This window comes from Achroia grisella, unplaced genomic scaffold (genome assembly GCF_030625045.1).
Source record: "Achroia grisella isolate CSIRO2021 unplaced genomic scaffold, CSIRO_AGI_Agris_v1 utg1086, whole genome shotgun sequence".
NCBI classification, from domain to species: Eukaryota; Metazoa; Arthropoda; class Insecta; order Lepidoptera; family Pyralidae; genus Achroia; species Achroia grisella.
The window spans coordinates 2,855,270-2,872,510 of NW_026712572.1; the positions used below are offsets into that span (position 1 = coordinate 2,855,270).

At 33.5% G+C, this 17,241-nt stretch overlaps 1 protein-coding gene across 4 annotated transcripts in view; it reads right to left on the minus strand.

Moving 5' to 3' along the window:
* The window catches only part of LOC131843774 (RNA-binding protein Pasilla), a 126,041-nt gene that overhangs the window by 64,899 nt on the left and 43,901 nt on the right, over positions 1–17,241 (minus strand). For all 4 annotated transcript variants that reach the window (XM_059192538.1, XM_059192531.1, XM_059192544.1 and 1 more), the window contains one exon: positions 11,646–11,792. In XM_059192538.1, the coding sequence (XP_059048521.1) occupies positions 11,646–11,792 (147 nt within the window). The remainder of the gene's footprint in view (positions 1–11,645; positions 11,793–17,241) is intronic.

Below are 17,241 nucleotides of genomic sequence, written 5' to 3' on the forward strand. Positions count from 1 at the left end.
GCACGTTCAGTTAAATTGTCTATTTTAAAATAAATTGCCATCTCTGATTTACCCTTAATCTTTAGTGGTTCAAAACTGCGGGTCTGCAACGAAATATTTTAAAAATTTTAATTTAGAGCTACAGAGTAATAAACAGTGTTGACAAGCACTTGCCATCTCTGTCTGTTACATTGTTGTTCCAAATTCAAATTGTTGTAAAACTATTTATGTATATACCTATATCGAATACGTAATTATCTGTGACCGCGCGGTAGCACGGGTACCGTGGGTACCGTGGGTACCGTGATGTAGTCCACGCGCACATCCAATTTTTGCGTTTACAATATTTATGACGCCCTCTGGTGATCGATCTCCCGTCCATTTCAAACGAGAATCGAAATTACAACGGCCTGAGCCTAGGTTCGAACCCCTAGCGGCGCCTCAGATTAAAATCGTATCCGTCAGGCGGGAGTTGGCCTTCAGCCGCTCCATAAGTCCTTCCGCGGATTTGGAGTGCCATCTGCACTCGCCCCCTATTGTCCGGTGAAGCTGTAAAGGCTAGCTCCGGCCAACAGCGTTAGAATAGTTCGAAAAGGAAACCGTGTTACTTCTGATAATCGCTTTAGCTTGGGAGAAGATGGATTATAATCTAAATATATATATAACAGACGTGGCAACTGCTAAACTTGTGTACTTTAGCTATTTCCATAGCATTATGTCGTATGGTATTTTGTTATGGGGCAAAGCAGCTGATATAAATACAATATTTATTTTACAAAATAGGGCCATTCGCTCCATTTATAGCATGGGTTCCAGGGAGTCTTTGCGAGAGTGCTTTAAGGAATCAAATATCCTCACCGTTGCTTCTCAATATATTTATGAAAACATCATGTATGCCAGGAAGAATATAGACAGTTTCAAAAGAGTTAGTGATTGCACTAATACATTGTTTACGCAACAATAACAAACTGATTTTACCTAAATGTCGTTTGGCTAAAGTTAGTAATTCGTTTTATGGCAATTGCGTAAGGTTTTACAATAAAATACCAGAGTCTGTTATAAATCTGCCAGAAAAAAGATTTAAATGTCAAATAAAACACTTCCTTTGCAAAAAAGTTTACTATAAAATTGAAGAATTCGTTAACGATAATAATGTTTTTGTAGAAAAATTTTAAATACATAGCACTGACAATATTATCTGATTACACCAATAATGAGTGCGTAGCGATTTCTATGTTGATTGTCGCATGCCTCTTACTTGTTACACTGTAATTATTTATATAAAAAAAACATTTATCAAAAAGAGCAACACACAAGTTTCTTGCTCATTCTTCTTGTGATGAATCTGCATTCCGAATGAGTGGTAGAATCAAAATATGACTATTCAAAAGTGCTTGTAATGAGTTTATTTGAATAAAGATTATTTCTATTTCTATTCTATATTTCTATAACTCAAAGGTGACTGCCATAGTGATCTATCAACGCACAGCCCAAACCACTGGACGGATCGGGCTGAAATTTGGCATGCAGGTAGACGTTGTGACGTAGGGATCCGCTAAGAATGGATTTTGATTATTTCTACCCCCCGAGGGGATAAAATAGGGGATGAAACTTTGTCAATTTTGAACCGATCGGTCTGAGACTTTAGATGCATAAAGCTACTATGCCGTAGGCATCCCCTAAGAAAGGATTTTGATAAATTCCCAAAGGGGATAAATTAAAACGAGCGAAGCCGCGGGCAAAACCTAGTTTTTAACATAAAATGCTTGTTTACAATTTCTGTAAGCTCTATTGAAACGGAGTTCAAGTAATAATTAAACTAACTGCCTACGCGTTGTAAATAATGACACAATAATTGTTGACGTTGTAATATCATAACCGCCAAATATATAATGGTGTAGGCACAACATAAAACACTTTAGCAGCATCCCACATTTTCCATTGAACCCAATACGAGGCTACATGTATATTTTACGTAATTCCTCTTAGAAAGAAACTAGTCGTTACCCGCGTCGTTGTTCAAATATTTATTTATATCAGGCTACTAAGCCCATATTAAAATACCTTATAGACTAACATACATATCTTACTAATATTATAAGCGCGAAAGTTTGTTAGTGGATGGAAGTTTGTTACTCTTTCACGCAAAAACTACTGAACGCATTTAATTAACCTTTCAGTAATGTAACTTATATGTACATCAAAATAAGATATAGGCTATGAATATCATCTGAGTGAAACCGTAGGCACATTTTTGTATAAAAAGAGCGTCAGCCCACTTTCTTGCATTTTCAAACGAAAGTCAATAGAAAGTCGGTAAAATAAAAGAATAAAATATAAAAGTAGGATTATTTTTAGTCCATTTTAAAAATAGGGAGACAGAATTCACTGTCATCAAAGACTCGCCACAAATACTCGTAGAACAAAATGGGTCGGCGTGAGGTCAAAGTTAGGTCAGCCAGAAGCTGGGTCAGCGAAGATCTTTACCTGGACAAATATGGCTCTGTGACCGCTTGGCGGGTAGTCAAGTGGCAAACGTCCTGCCGCGGTCCAGTTGGCACCAAGATCGTAATTATTGTAGGGAGAGCAAATTGCGCATCAAGTGTCCTCGCCAACGAGGAGTTTTAAACATTTATAGTTGTTATGTCATTTGTTTCTACTCCAATAATTTTGTACATTTCACTACTTGATGTATTTATATTATTCTGTTCAATTCTGCTAGAAATAGCAAGTGTGAGACCACAAATATTCGGTGTGGAGACTTGACTACCATTACGAGTAATTACGACCTTCTCTAATGGCGATCAAATTCGGACTCTTACTAGCTGAAGAGTCAACACTAGGCTTCCAAGCTATATCCGAAATCTATCCAACGCCTGATGATGCCTTGTTCAGAGGCAAAGGAAGGATATTCTTAGGTGCGATGTTTTTTATCTCCTCGGGAAAGAGTGTAAACTTTCCAAAGGAGATATTTCGTTTATGCATGAGTGGACTACAACCACATAGGATGTGTAGTGGCGTTTCCTCTTCAGTTTGGCAGAATCTGCAGATTTTTGTCGTGCGTAGGCCTCGTTTAGCCATATGCTTGTTTAATTTGCAGTGTTCTATGAGGGTCCTAGTCATCATCATGTTGTTTTTACTCAATAGCAGTAGTCTATTGGAGTATTTGTTCGAGTAGCCCGATATTAGGGATATGTGTCAATCCCGGCATTTCTTGCCAGTGATTCAGTGCTTCTCGTTTGGTTATTAATTTGAGATGTCCCAGTTTTAGACAGAGGCACACCACAGAAGGGCCCAGTTGGGCGGTTTTTGCTCCTAACTTTGCCAGATGATCGGTATTTTCATTGGCAAAACACGTGTCGCAATATGGGTGTAGACTTAATAATTGAGATTGAATTGTGCACCCGCCTGCATTAACTGTATAAAAGTAATCCCTGACGAGGCATCAGTAGAGGATGAAAAGCCAAGTACAAAATCAGGTTGATTAGCTTATCCCAACTAATTCACCAGCTATAAACCTTGTCAGTTTTAGGGCAAAAAATGTGGATGGCCCAATTTTAAAGAAACTTAACATCAACAAACGAAATTTCGATAAGGAATTTATGAGGGAGTTCTATTTCTGCTACAAGCAAAAGTGATAGAGCCATATCATTATACATATCTTATCTATCTTTATTGCTTGTAAGTTGTAGCCAACTGCAAATACATCGCTTTTTATATCAAATAATAATTTACCTCGATTGCCGACAGAAGATATTTTAAGCTCCTAATAAAATTGTAAATTCGAAAATTTGAAGACTAAATATTTGAAGATTAGCTACTTTTTTATGGATGGGTGTTTTAAACTTTGGAGTTTTTGTAGTTATTGACTGTTTCTAGATATTGAAATAACCGTTTTTTACTACATTGCATATGAATATAAATACTGCTATTTATTTTGTGTGGTACATACACCAAAATAACACCGTTTTTTTACATATGAATATATATTTTGTCCGTCTGTCTGTTTGTACCGGCTAATCTCTGAAACCGGCTGGACCGATTTAGTCGGGACTTTTATTGGCTGGTAGCTGATGTAATAAGGAGTAACTTAGGCTACTTTTATTTTATAAAAATTCTCTAAGATTTTTGTTAAATTCCACGCGAAGTTGCGGACAGCTAGTAGTATATAGAAGTTGATCCGCTCAGTGTCACGAAAGAGGCGAAGATAACAATAAAACAACAATGTTCTCTCAAGGACTACCGGCGACTGAGTGCGGTTGAACGTGATGTAAGCACTAGACACCTGAATACATTAAAGATATATTTATACATATTAATTTACTTACGATTACTAGCAGAATATTCTTGAGTGGAACGTAAATTTTATTATTACATGACGTTATATTACTTGCATGTTTACATTTATACGTAAATAGTGATTAGCCCTGACTTCGCCCGAAGTTAATAACTTTACTAGTATTGAATATACATATCAAAGTATATTCTATCTATCTATCTATCTATTACAGACTCTTATGATATGTTAAATCTACCGTCAGTTCAGAGTGCATTCAAACTAAGAACTGAAAGGAACTGATATGAACTTGTACATGATTACAAAAATACAGATTCAGTGGCACTAGTACTGAAAGTGAGTGTGCAATGCTCTTCTTGCGGCATGAGAAATTGGGAGACCACATAGAACTTATAGCAGATTTTACCAAACTACTTGGGCGACCATATAATACACATAGCAGATTTCGACAAACTGAAGAGGAAACGCCACTACACATCCTATGTGGTTGTAGCCCATTCATGCATAAACGTAATATCTCCTTTGGAGAGTTTACACTATCCTGAGATAAAAACCATCGCTCCTATGAAAATCCTGCAATTCTTGTCGCTGACGGGTCTTTGAAAATGAACGAGCACAATAGATTTATGTAGGTCGCAATGCTACAAGTCCAAACACCTGACCATAGCCCAAAAGATACGCAAAGAACAGTCCAAATTCACAGTGATTTGAGAACGAATCTTTGAAGACGTAAATTTCGTGTTGGAAAATTTTGTCAGCTGAAATAGTTTTGAGCTATATCTAGCAGAATACGTCATTGAGCGTGTGACGGTAAACTTTAAAAACGGCATCCTCATTTTCACACAGGAATTATATCCGCGGAGACAATTAATATCAATTAATGGACCGTGCTGTTGTTATTTTTCTATTAACGATGGTAGAGTCTAGTTATATTTGGGTCACACGGTGGTCAAAGTCGTTAGATAGTACAATCTCAGGACAAATCACATAGTGCCATCTAGATCCAAGTTAAGCTAGATAAAGCTTGTGTTTTGAGTACTACTAGATAACTGATAAAAATATATGGGTCACAATTACCTAAATACATCAAAATAATAATTGCATTTAATAATGCTTAGTACACAATATTGGATTGTCTTACTAGCCATTATTAAATGTAATTCTTATTCTGATGTGTCGAGGTATATTGTCAGTCAATTATTATCTATCATATAGATCGTCTCAACCAATAACATCGCATTAATTTACCCGCATCAAAATACATAGATATAACATTTTTTTTCGTAAATACATACAGACATACGTATTATATATAGAATACACCCAGACCGAATAATAATAAATTTGAATACAAATGTTTCTGCCGTGCGAGGAATCGAACCCGCGACCTTCTGAATTAGGCGGTGTGCTAAACCGCTAGACCACCGAGGTCATCAAGAAAATAAATTAAAACTATCTAAACCTACTAATACAATACGAGAAATTAAAAGATTTGCAATGGATACATGTATCGTATATATTGTAAGCATGTATAACATTTATTTGAAAAGAATACGAGCTGAGTTTCTTGTCAGTTCTTCTCATCTCGAAATCATTCCGAACTGACGGTAGATTTGACATATCATAAGTCTGTAATAGACCTACATGAATAAAGATATTTTGAATTTTATCAAGTCTTTATTTATTAACTATACTATCGTATACTCCTATGCGTTACTCACGGGTAGTACTTAGCATAATGTTATAATTAGTTTAATTATTATTAATGTACTTGTTTATTTTGTTTAATGAGCATGGAATTCTATTTGTTAATATTACACAGCCCGTTTGTAATCAACTATATACAAATAAGGAATGAAGCTACTACGGTCTGTCCATACTAATCTAATATTAATCTAATAAAATTCGGCTTGACCGATTTTGATGAAATTTTATATGTATATTCAATAGATCTGAGACTGATGACTAATTTTTATACCCATAAGTGTTAATTTTTTTTATTATGCGGTATTAAAAGTGACAAAACAACGTTTAATAATTTACACAGCGCCATCTAGACCCAAGTTAAGCTAGCTAAAGCTTGTATTATGGGTACTAGATAACTGATACAAATACATAGAAATATTTTTTGTAAATACATACATATTATACATAAAAAACACCCACACCGACACATACATTCATACTCATGAATACAAATGTTTGTGCCGCGCGAGGAATCGAACCCGCGACCATCGGAAGTAAAACGGTGTGTTAAACCGCTATTCAATTCAATTTATTTAGACCTAGACCTACCGAGGTCCTCAAAGGCCATCCTAGGGGCAGACAGAGTCGCGGGCACAGCTAATTGTATTATAAATTGACATTTTCGCGTCCCCCACTCGTATAGAGACCTCCTTACGTGTCCCCAACTAAATTTAACTTAACGAAGGTTATAGCCTATTTGTGTATCTTTCATCACGCTTTATTAACATGTCCGCATCGCAGATCTTATGTAACCCGTCTTTTAGCGCCATCGCTACTGTTGCCGTTTATTGGCTCCACGATCGGAAATTGTGACGCTTTTGTTCGCTGCGGCTACAAAATAACTAGTTCACATTATTTATTTATTATTTGAGCGACCAACAAGACATACACTACATATAAACATGTTCCACTATTATTTGAAAAAAATACGAGCTGAGTTCAGTCAGTTCAGTCAGTTCTTCTCATCTCGATATCATTCCGAACTGACGGTAGATTTGACATATCATAAGAGTCTGTAATAGACCTACATGAATAAAGATATTTTGAATTTGAATTTGAACTATGAGGTTACAATTATTATCAATAAGTTCAGGTATATTCTTCTTAGACAGTGTGGTCATCAATTTGATCACGTTGAGTGAGGTTTTTGGTAACATCAGGCATATAGTGTTGACTTAATTACTGGTTGCCACGACATGCGTAAATGTTTGCAGAAGTTTATATATGTATATATATTTATCTTTTTATTTTATTTCACTTTATATACATAACAATAAAAAAAAATATATAAATATAAAACCTATATCTGGAGTATAGCCTTGTATGCGTGGTAGACGTGGACATTAAATCAAAAGGAAAGAGACAAACTGGAGGCTTTTGAAATGTGGTGTTGGAGGAGGATGGAAAGAATTAGCTGAAAGGATAAAGTAAGAAACGAAGAAGTACTTACTACACAGGGTAAAAGAAAAAAGACAAATATTGAACACAATAGAAAATAGACGAGGAAAAATGTTAGGACACTTGATACGGCACGATGATTTCATGAAAATTATTATAGATAACTCCACCGACACGAGCGTAGCTCTTTAATTATGAATGAATGAAATATAAAATAATATACATCAAACAAATTGAGGACAAAATGGGAGTCGTGTCGTATCAAGAATTAAAGAGCATGATGGAAGATCGCAAAGTGGCAAGAGCTCCACCGACAAGAGAGTAGCTCTTTAATTATGAATGAATGAAATATAAAATAATATATATATATATATATATATATTTTTTTTCTATTATTAAATGTGTATAAATATTAATGTTATATATCTCTTTTTTTTATATATATAATATATAATACATAAAATATATCACATTAAACTCAATATTTTCACCCACTCCACGGTTATCAAAATGGGACCAACCTTTTAATAGAAATAATAGAATTTCTATTCTATTATTTTACTATCTAAAGTTGTAAGTTTTTTATTTTTCTCTCATGTCTCTTTACCTTATGTTTTTCTTTTTATTTTCTGTGGTTCGCCTGTCAGATTGTTTAGTATGTATTTATTTACTTGTATATGTATTTGTATAGAATGTTATATATCTCTTTTGTGTGTTATATATATAATATATAGTATCATAAACATAATAGAGTAATATTATATCATATTTTACAGGAACAGAGACCTGTGTGGCATTGTTTTATTTGTATTATATATATAAACCTTCTTCTTGAATCACTCTATCTATTAAAAAAACCACATTAAATCCGTTGGGTAGTTTTAAAGATTTAAGCATACATAGGGTTCAGGCACCGACAGCGACTTTTAGTCGAGTCGACTTTGAGTCAAGACAGTCGTAGAGCGATTTTTAGTCCTACCGTAACAATAACAAAAATGTATTTGTTATGAATGAAAACTCATTGAAAATTGTTATATTAAATTACAGTACAATACATTTTAATTAATCTATTGAAGCATTGTTATAGTTTCGATCATTTGCTAGTTAACTAGCTCTACCAGTTGGATGAGGTTCGATTGAAACCGTGATCGGGTCAATTCACGAGGGCCAGTTGGCGAGCAATTTAAATTGCCATTCATTGTAATGATTGAACCCGTCTCTATTGATTGTGTACTGCAACATTTCTACCAGAGGGAGAATTTGCATTGATCAAAGTTTAATCGTTTTCAGAGTCAATAAGTGGAATGACAAACAAATATTTATTTGGAAAGAATACGAGCTGAGTTTATCAGTTCTTCTCATCTCGAAATCATTCCGAACTGACGGTAGATTTGATACATCATAAGAGTCTGTAATAGACCACCTACATGAATAAATATATTTTGTATTAAATTGAATTGAAACTGAATGTTCACGTAATAGTAAGTATCCCCTATATATTAATCTTATCTATATAAAATTCTCGTGTCACAGTTTTCGTTCCCATACTCCTCCGAAACGGCTTGACCGATTCTCATGAAATTTTGTAAGCGTTTTGAGTAGGTCTGAGAATCGGCCAAAATCTATTTTTCATCCCCCTAAATGTTAGGGGTAGTCCACACCTAATTTTTTTTTATTTTAAGGCAAAACAACGTTTGCTGGGACAGCTAGTCTTATATATAAAATTCTCGTATCACAATGTTAATTACCATACTCCTCCCAAACCGCTTGATCGATATTTATGAAATTTTATATGCATGTTCAGTAGGTCTGAGAATCGGCTACTGTCTATTTTTCATACCCCTAAGTGGTAAGGCTTGTCCACCCCTAACATTAGTTTTTTTATTTTTTGGGCAAAATTTTTATTTATTAATATTTTTTTATTATGTGTCATTAAAAACATACAACCCAAAGATTTCACCCTTCTATCACCAACCCCTATTTTTTTATAGCGTTATTAATTTATATGGCAAAACAACGTTTGCCGGGACAGTTAGTAATATTATAAACGTGATAGTATGTGAGCATGTATGTTTTTACTCTTTCACGCAAAAACTACTGAACAGATGTCAATGAAACTTTACAATATTACAGATTTACTGTATGCATCAGAATAACATATAGGCTATATATTTTATTGAAATTTATCGCGGGTGTAACCGCGGGCACAGTATATAGTATTTAATTACATTTTCTTAATAATATCCACTAGTACATAATGTACAAAAATTATCCCACACAAGTTTTACAAAATCTTTTTGATGCACTGATAAGCATATACAGGCGACTCCCAGACGTTACTGTACAACCTTGATACTATCTGGTTGCAGTGTTGACATCATTTGAACGGTTTCTATCATGGTGTGTCAAGGTTCGAATCGTGAGATCTTTGCACAACCTAAGGCGTGGTTGTACGGACCGAAGGTTTTGGTATATCCGAATATTATGAAAAAAGAAGAAAGAAAAATATTTTATTCAAATTCAAAAATCATTTATTCGTGTAGGACATTTTAGCCGCTTATGAACGTCAAGTTTTTACATTATAATTTTTTTCCCTACCATCCAGTTCGGTATATAGATCCAATTGAGAAGAACTGGCAAGAAACTCAATTGAAGCTCATTATCCAGTGCTTTTCAACAATGTTACAATATAAAAAACAAAGGAACGAAAAAAAAGAGATCAAACAAAATGTATATATAATTAAACCTAATTTACCATGTAGATAATTAAAAATAAATATAAAATAATCATTTTTTACATCCATATAGGCACACTGAAATCAGCTTTAATGTATGTCCTATGTGAACTTTATCTTTTTTTTTAACACGAGCATGCGGCTAACCTGATGGTAAGTGATTACCGCCGCCCATGAGCACCCGCAACACCAGGGGAATTGCAAGTACGTTTTCGCTTCTTGCTTAGTTTGTGTCTAGATAGTGTTGTCATTGGTTATCGGTGATTATTATCCTCAACCGGGTTTAATTAATTAAAAGAACACGTTACTTACGATACTTCGACCACAAGGGACATGAGTTCAAATCGCAAGCACAAAACAAAATGTATGTCAATTTATATTTCCGACTGTCTCTCCAGTGATGGAAACACCGTTAACAAATCAGCATTAGTTCGATTCAAAAGTACCCAACGAAAAGTGGCCATTTTAATTGTTGCGTACACGACACCCAGAGTTGATATTACCGCTGACTACTCCGATCTACGACACGAGCCGTGATGGCAAATTATTTTATTACTAGCTGTGCCCGCGGTTTCATCCGCGCTATAGCTATATGTCAATAAAAAATATAGCCTATGTTATTATGATGGTCATCCTCATCACTGTAGCGTTATATATGTTGTGATGAGGTGGCGGTACATAATATATTATTTATTGTAGTATGTAGGTAGTGAGTATACCAGTAAAATGATTGCACGATTTATTGTACATTATTAAGTTTATTGGTACTATTGCTACATGGCTTATTAATAAAGCGTACAGTCGACACGGAGTCGCGACTTAGACTGATTTTACACTTAACTTAAATCTATGTTAGTGGAAACGTAAACTAATGGAAGGGTCTCAGGTGTCGACAGAAATATTACAAGTGTAGGCACAGATGCATAAGCTATATTACTGTAAAGTTTCATCAAAATCCGTTAAGTAGTTTTTGCGTGAAAGAGTAACAAACGTCCATACTTACCAACTTTCGCATTAAATAAGATTTATCTTTAGATGTGTTGCATTTTACCTACTTTAAATATGTCTCTATACATATATGTATAGTTTATATTTCAATTCTATACGCTAACCTTAAACTAAACTCCGTGATTGATACGGCACGCCTTCTACATCATAATGATTGCTTAACAACTGACGAATCCAAATATCAGAGGTTGTTGAAACAAATGTTAACGTTAGAAATTACTTACTTACTATATCATCATTATAAATATAAATTCAAAAATAACTGTGAACAAAAAAGAGTTACAGCTACTAGTGAATAGAGTGTATTTTAGTAAACCAATTAAATTCAAATCTGACAAGGATAATATTATTCCGAAAATGTTTGCAGCAAAACTTCAAACAGCTAACTCTGCCGTTATAAGCATATCTTATAAACTTCTCTTTGAGCGTATAAAAGAGATAACCATAAAATTGCGAGCATATTTTAGTGAGAACAAACTTACCCGGATAGAAGTCGTGAGACTTGGACATCTTGACTCTTGCCCCGGTCTCCTTCTGTAGTTGAGCAATGGTCTCGCCACCTTTGCCGATGATGGCACCAGCCACCATTGAGGGCACGAGCACCTTGAAGTGGTATGTGGGCTCCACCGCTGCAGATTTTAAATACCATTGAATAAAGTGGTAACATATCTCTAAAGGAGTACTATGCTGATTACGAATCACTCGGTACATTAATTACATGTATGACTACAATGTCAAATAGAAAATGTAAAAATTTGTTTAAGGCTACTATAATACAAGGAGTACCTCAAGGCAATCTATGCCCTCTCTATCAAGGTGAGGCTATTGAAATTAGTAATAAATCAAACTGACTTATACTTAGCAGCAACCTTTAGAGTTTTATCTATAGTGATTAATAACAAAACGAAAATAATTTTGATAGTAAATTTATAATAGATAGAAAACTTGACATGGACTCTGAAAGGTTGCTTAAGCTAATTTTGTAATTAACACAGTACTCCGTTGAAGTTATTGTACGTATGAGAAGAAATAAAATGTTTGAAAACAGTTAGCAATAAGAACCATAATGCCCAATGCTAATGTTCTGGAGAACTAGCGAACAAAGGAATACATTGAGATTGATACACAATTTCGGGCCTTCGGTCACTAGTTTTTGTTCTTATGAATCGAGCGTGAAGTGCGTTTATGTAAATTTTACCACACCTAGAAGAACCTGTGCCGATGTCAAAGATAAAGGCTATATATGACATACATTTGTTACGAATAATTAACTCGCATATGTGTGACACAGCGCGTTGCGTAATCATCCATTAGGTACACGTAGACAACAGGCCTCTTTATAATTATATACAAGCAAAACAAGATAAAATTAATTAGAAATTTATTTAGTATTATTAAACCTAGTTGAATACATTTACTTATGATTTTGAAGGCAATATTACAGCTGTATCGAAATGTAATTATTTACATGCATAGAATTAAGAATAATAATTTCACATAGACTGGCTAATAGATGAAATAGAGAATATATAAAAATGATTTATGAAATAATATACAATAACATTGAAATATCTAATGCGAGAAACATTCTAGTAAGACTAACAACAGAACATATTACTAACGTGACTGATAACATAAAACATGTAGCTAACGTATTGAAAGAAATTACGACAATACCAATGAATAATATTGCAAGATTCAAACTAATGTAATAATAAATGGAAATACCGGTTTAGAGACTTAAACGGACATAAGTCGACCAGATTGAAAAGGGCCGAATAAGAATTAACTGTAAATTGGCGAAGTTTAATGAATAGATTGATGAATATACAGGAAGCAAAATAGGTATGTATCAATTGAAGCAGCAAAGTTTCTTAGTCTACACCTAACCCCAACAAACAAGAGTGACGACATATATGTATGTTCGTCAACTGAAAGAACGCTAAATAGAAACTAAAGAATACATCGTTGTGACTAGGACTTTAAAGGATTCTAATAAAATTGTTGCAGGTCATTCCATTTACAGGCATACAACTAGAAGAATACAATGAAACTAGCACACCGCCCACATAATACAATATGTTTCAATTGAGATGCATCCCGCTGGTAGCACGGGCGTGATAGCCGCGTCTCGTTTGACCTCAATTGCAGCGAACCATGCTAATATGGTCACCTGTCTCCAATCTAGAGTTGCTAACCGTCTCTAATGTTATGGAATGTTTTGTACATTTTACAATAAATTATAGTAAAGGGTCTGGCCTTCGATGAAAACAAAAAGACGAATATTCAACAATATTTTTGGGTGTGATTCGTTTTACTATGTCTGAAGCAATGCATAATTTTTATTCTAGTATAAATGAAACGAAATAACAATAAATACTGTAAGGTTTGTTTGTCCAGAGAGAAAAAGAGACAATAGACTGTATATTCCAAGATTCGTTCTTTTGTTCTTTTTGGCTGATAACAAAAGTTGGCAAATGAATTCTCGCCACAACAGGCTCCCTGACTTATCTTCAAACTCATGCTATCATCATCCACTGGTCCCCGCTAGTGTACACAGTTAGCGCAAGAGAATACATCATTATCATTTATTAGAAAGAAAAACTCTAACCTCAAACTACAAGATTTAAATGCCCGGCAAGATTAACTGGAATAAACTCTAACCTGTCCTTAACCATGTATCTTTGTCATCTAAAAATCTTAGTTATTGTTTGCGATCGCAAATATAATACATTTAAAAACAAAATTATAAAATTAAAATTTGGAACGTCACGCATGGCACATCGCTGTTGTTTTGTTATATTTTATATACATTTTTTCACTTCTCGAACATTCCGTGGCCTCACTATTAAATTCAGTGTACAATAAATTCTAACTATTTTTTTATTCACTTGGTATCTTATTTAATACTGATTCTAGCCCTAAATATTGTTAATGAATAATCCCGTGCACCTTACGCTTAATATTATTTACCATCAGTTTTTTTTCATAAATCCCTTTAAGTTCTATCAACCACAGATAACTAATAGTATTAAAAATTCGGTCCTTGTTCGGACCCAAACTCAGGCAACAATGATTATAAAACTTTCTTGGTTAGGTTATATCAGGAAGGCTAAACTAACTTGTTTCTAGACCCAAAAGTTTCGGCTGTTTGTCGTTAATTATTAATTCAGTTTCAACATCCAATTAACAAAGTAAAGTTTTTAAGTTTACTTAATACTACTTTGTAAGTTGGAATGCGAAAAAATTGCACTGAAACGATTTAAAGTGTTAATTTTACCAAAACTAAGTATTGTAAATTTTTAATGGTCAAGTCATGGAAGAATCTATGGTCACATAGTCCCAAGCTAAGCAGATATTATTTATAAGTATTAGATAACTATATATATATATATATATATATATATATAATAAATACATACATATTATACATAGAAGACGATACAAACAATCATACTTATAAATAAAAATGTCTATACTGTGCGAGGAATCGTACTCGCTACCATCGTAAGTGATACCATACCATGTAATTTCACTACCATATTTGATATTTATTTATTCAGTAACATTTTATATTGTGTTTAAAATTATACAATTTTTGCTGCTAAGAAATTCATCAACACTGTAAAAAGATTGCTCCAACAGAAAACAATGCAACCTCCTCCCTAAAAAGCTTCCAATTATGTATTATCTTTAAACTATTGGGCAAAGAGTTATAAATCCTTACTGCTTGGAAACCCTCACCATACTTCACAATATTAAGGGTAGGTTTTATAATGTTAGGGTAATCCATTCTTCGAGTACTTTCCCTTATGTCTCGGTTCTCACTAGTCTTGCTATCAAAAATAGTTATTACAAAATCTGTGAAGTGTGTATATTTGTAAGAATGCACATCAAATTATTTAGAAAAAAAGGTGAATACTGTAATTTTAACGTAAGGAATCCAAATAATCTCATTCTCCCATACAATACTACAAACTTGTATAGCAGAAATGCCTATTGTATGTCAATAAAAATTTACAATAAGTTGCGGGATGATATAAAAATACTACCGATAAATATGTTCAAGAGAGAGTTAAAAAGATGGCTGATCAATAAGTGTTTTTACTCTATTGATGAGTACTTTAATTCATGAAGTAGGTAATCGTAGTACTTTGCCCAGAAATTTTAATTTAATTTAATAATGATGAAAATAAAAATGAAACTAAGCTATATGTATACTCTTATAATAATAAATGGACACTGTTAATTTATGCATGCCAGTTTCTGGTGAAAAGTGTGATACATAAATTATAATTTTTAAAATTCTGTAAACCACTTTTCAGGCAAAATAAAGATTTTTGTATTTGTATTTGTATAGCACCAATATGTATAGGCCTCATCTCCTTATAATAAACATTGTAAAGTTAACTATAATAACTCCAAATAAATAATAGCAATATAATTAAGTAGATTCCAAAATGACGGTCAAACAAAGGAATACCAGTTAATGGTCATTATGATAATTGTTATTGGTGATAAATTAAATGAAAACGGTAGGTTCAATAGCTGCGGCGCGATAATTGCCTTCCTAATTAATGTACGCCATTCACCTACAATGTAGGGACGATTGGTATTAGAAAAACATCCATCAATTATTTTTTTATGTAACACGCTTGGCAAACAGGCTTGATGGTCATCCTGATAATAAGTGGCAATGATTGCCTGTATACAAGAAGAATTACATTGCTCTCCAATCAATCTTCTGGCTTCAATGGAAAATGCAAAATATCAGTGTTCTTTTAGGTAGCTAATACCTGCTATAAATGCTTTACTGAAGACAAAAGTTTGCTACTTTTCTTATTTTTGGACTACCAGTACAAGTACCTTAGCCGATGACAAAATTTTCTAGTCTTGATTTTTGCAACCCATATTATTAATGATTTAACATCGATACTTTCTCACTCAACATCGATATTTGTTTGACCTCGAAATTATATCAACATCCCTATAATATATTTCCATTACTGTACACTAGATAATTAATTGGTTATATTTCTGTTAGTACTAACACAATAGCAACTTGACAATGCATTTACTGACGCATTAAGTGTAAATAGACCAATTGTCAATACAGCTGAATATGGCATAGCATAACATGAATAATTTCTTTAAAGTACTAGACTTAACCATTAAAATATCTATACATATAAGAAATGTAACTGATCGTAATCTGTACATCCACTCTGTTAATTTGGAATTACAAACAGACATTTTCCTTTTAATTATTAATAACAAAAAAGGAATCTATACAAGATCACAAAATTTTAACTTTGTTACTTTTATATCGCTAAACGGCTAAACGGTTCTTAATGAAATTTAATATGAAGATAGATTGTGTCACATGGTCTAATACGGGCATCTTTTATCTACATAAAAGGCAGAGAAAGTTGCAGTAACATGTAGTCGAATATATACAAGATGAGGCAAACTAATATTGTATAAACCATAAGAGTTTGGAATAAACTAACATGAATAAAAATATGTAAATCGAATTAGAAATAATCTTTATTCAAATAAACTCATTACAAGCACTTTTGAATAGTCATATTATGATTCTACCATTTGTCACAAATATAGCACATAACAGAAACTTTGAGTTTGCTAACAATCTATGTAATATTCGACTATATGATTCAACAAAAGTTTCTAGAGAATTAATCTGTCGGATTATTTCGTCTACTTCATTTACGCGACTACGGGCAGTAAGATCTGGAGGTTGTGAGTGATAATGAATCGCTTGGGAATGAATCGGTGCGAAAAACGTTTTGCGAATTCAAAGTGAGTCAGTATTCATTCTTTGTTGCAGCAAACTCATTGGTAGACTTTTAAATTTTATAATCAAATTTTTTTGACATATTTATTATTGTAACAATCTGTGTATTTTTTTTAATTATTTCCGTATTATATTTATATTATCAACTGGGTCTTAACACGAATAATTTTATGGCAAATAAAGGTTTACCTCTCTCGACGTTTCGACTAGGTTGCACTAGCCGTGGTCACTGACTGGAGTAACAGCGATGTCACAAGTACCTT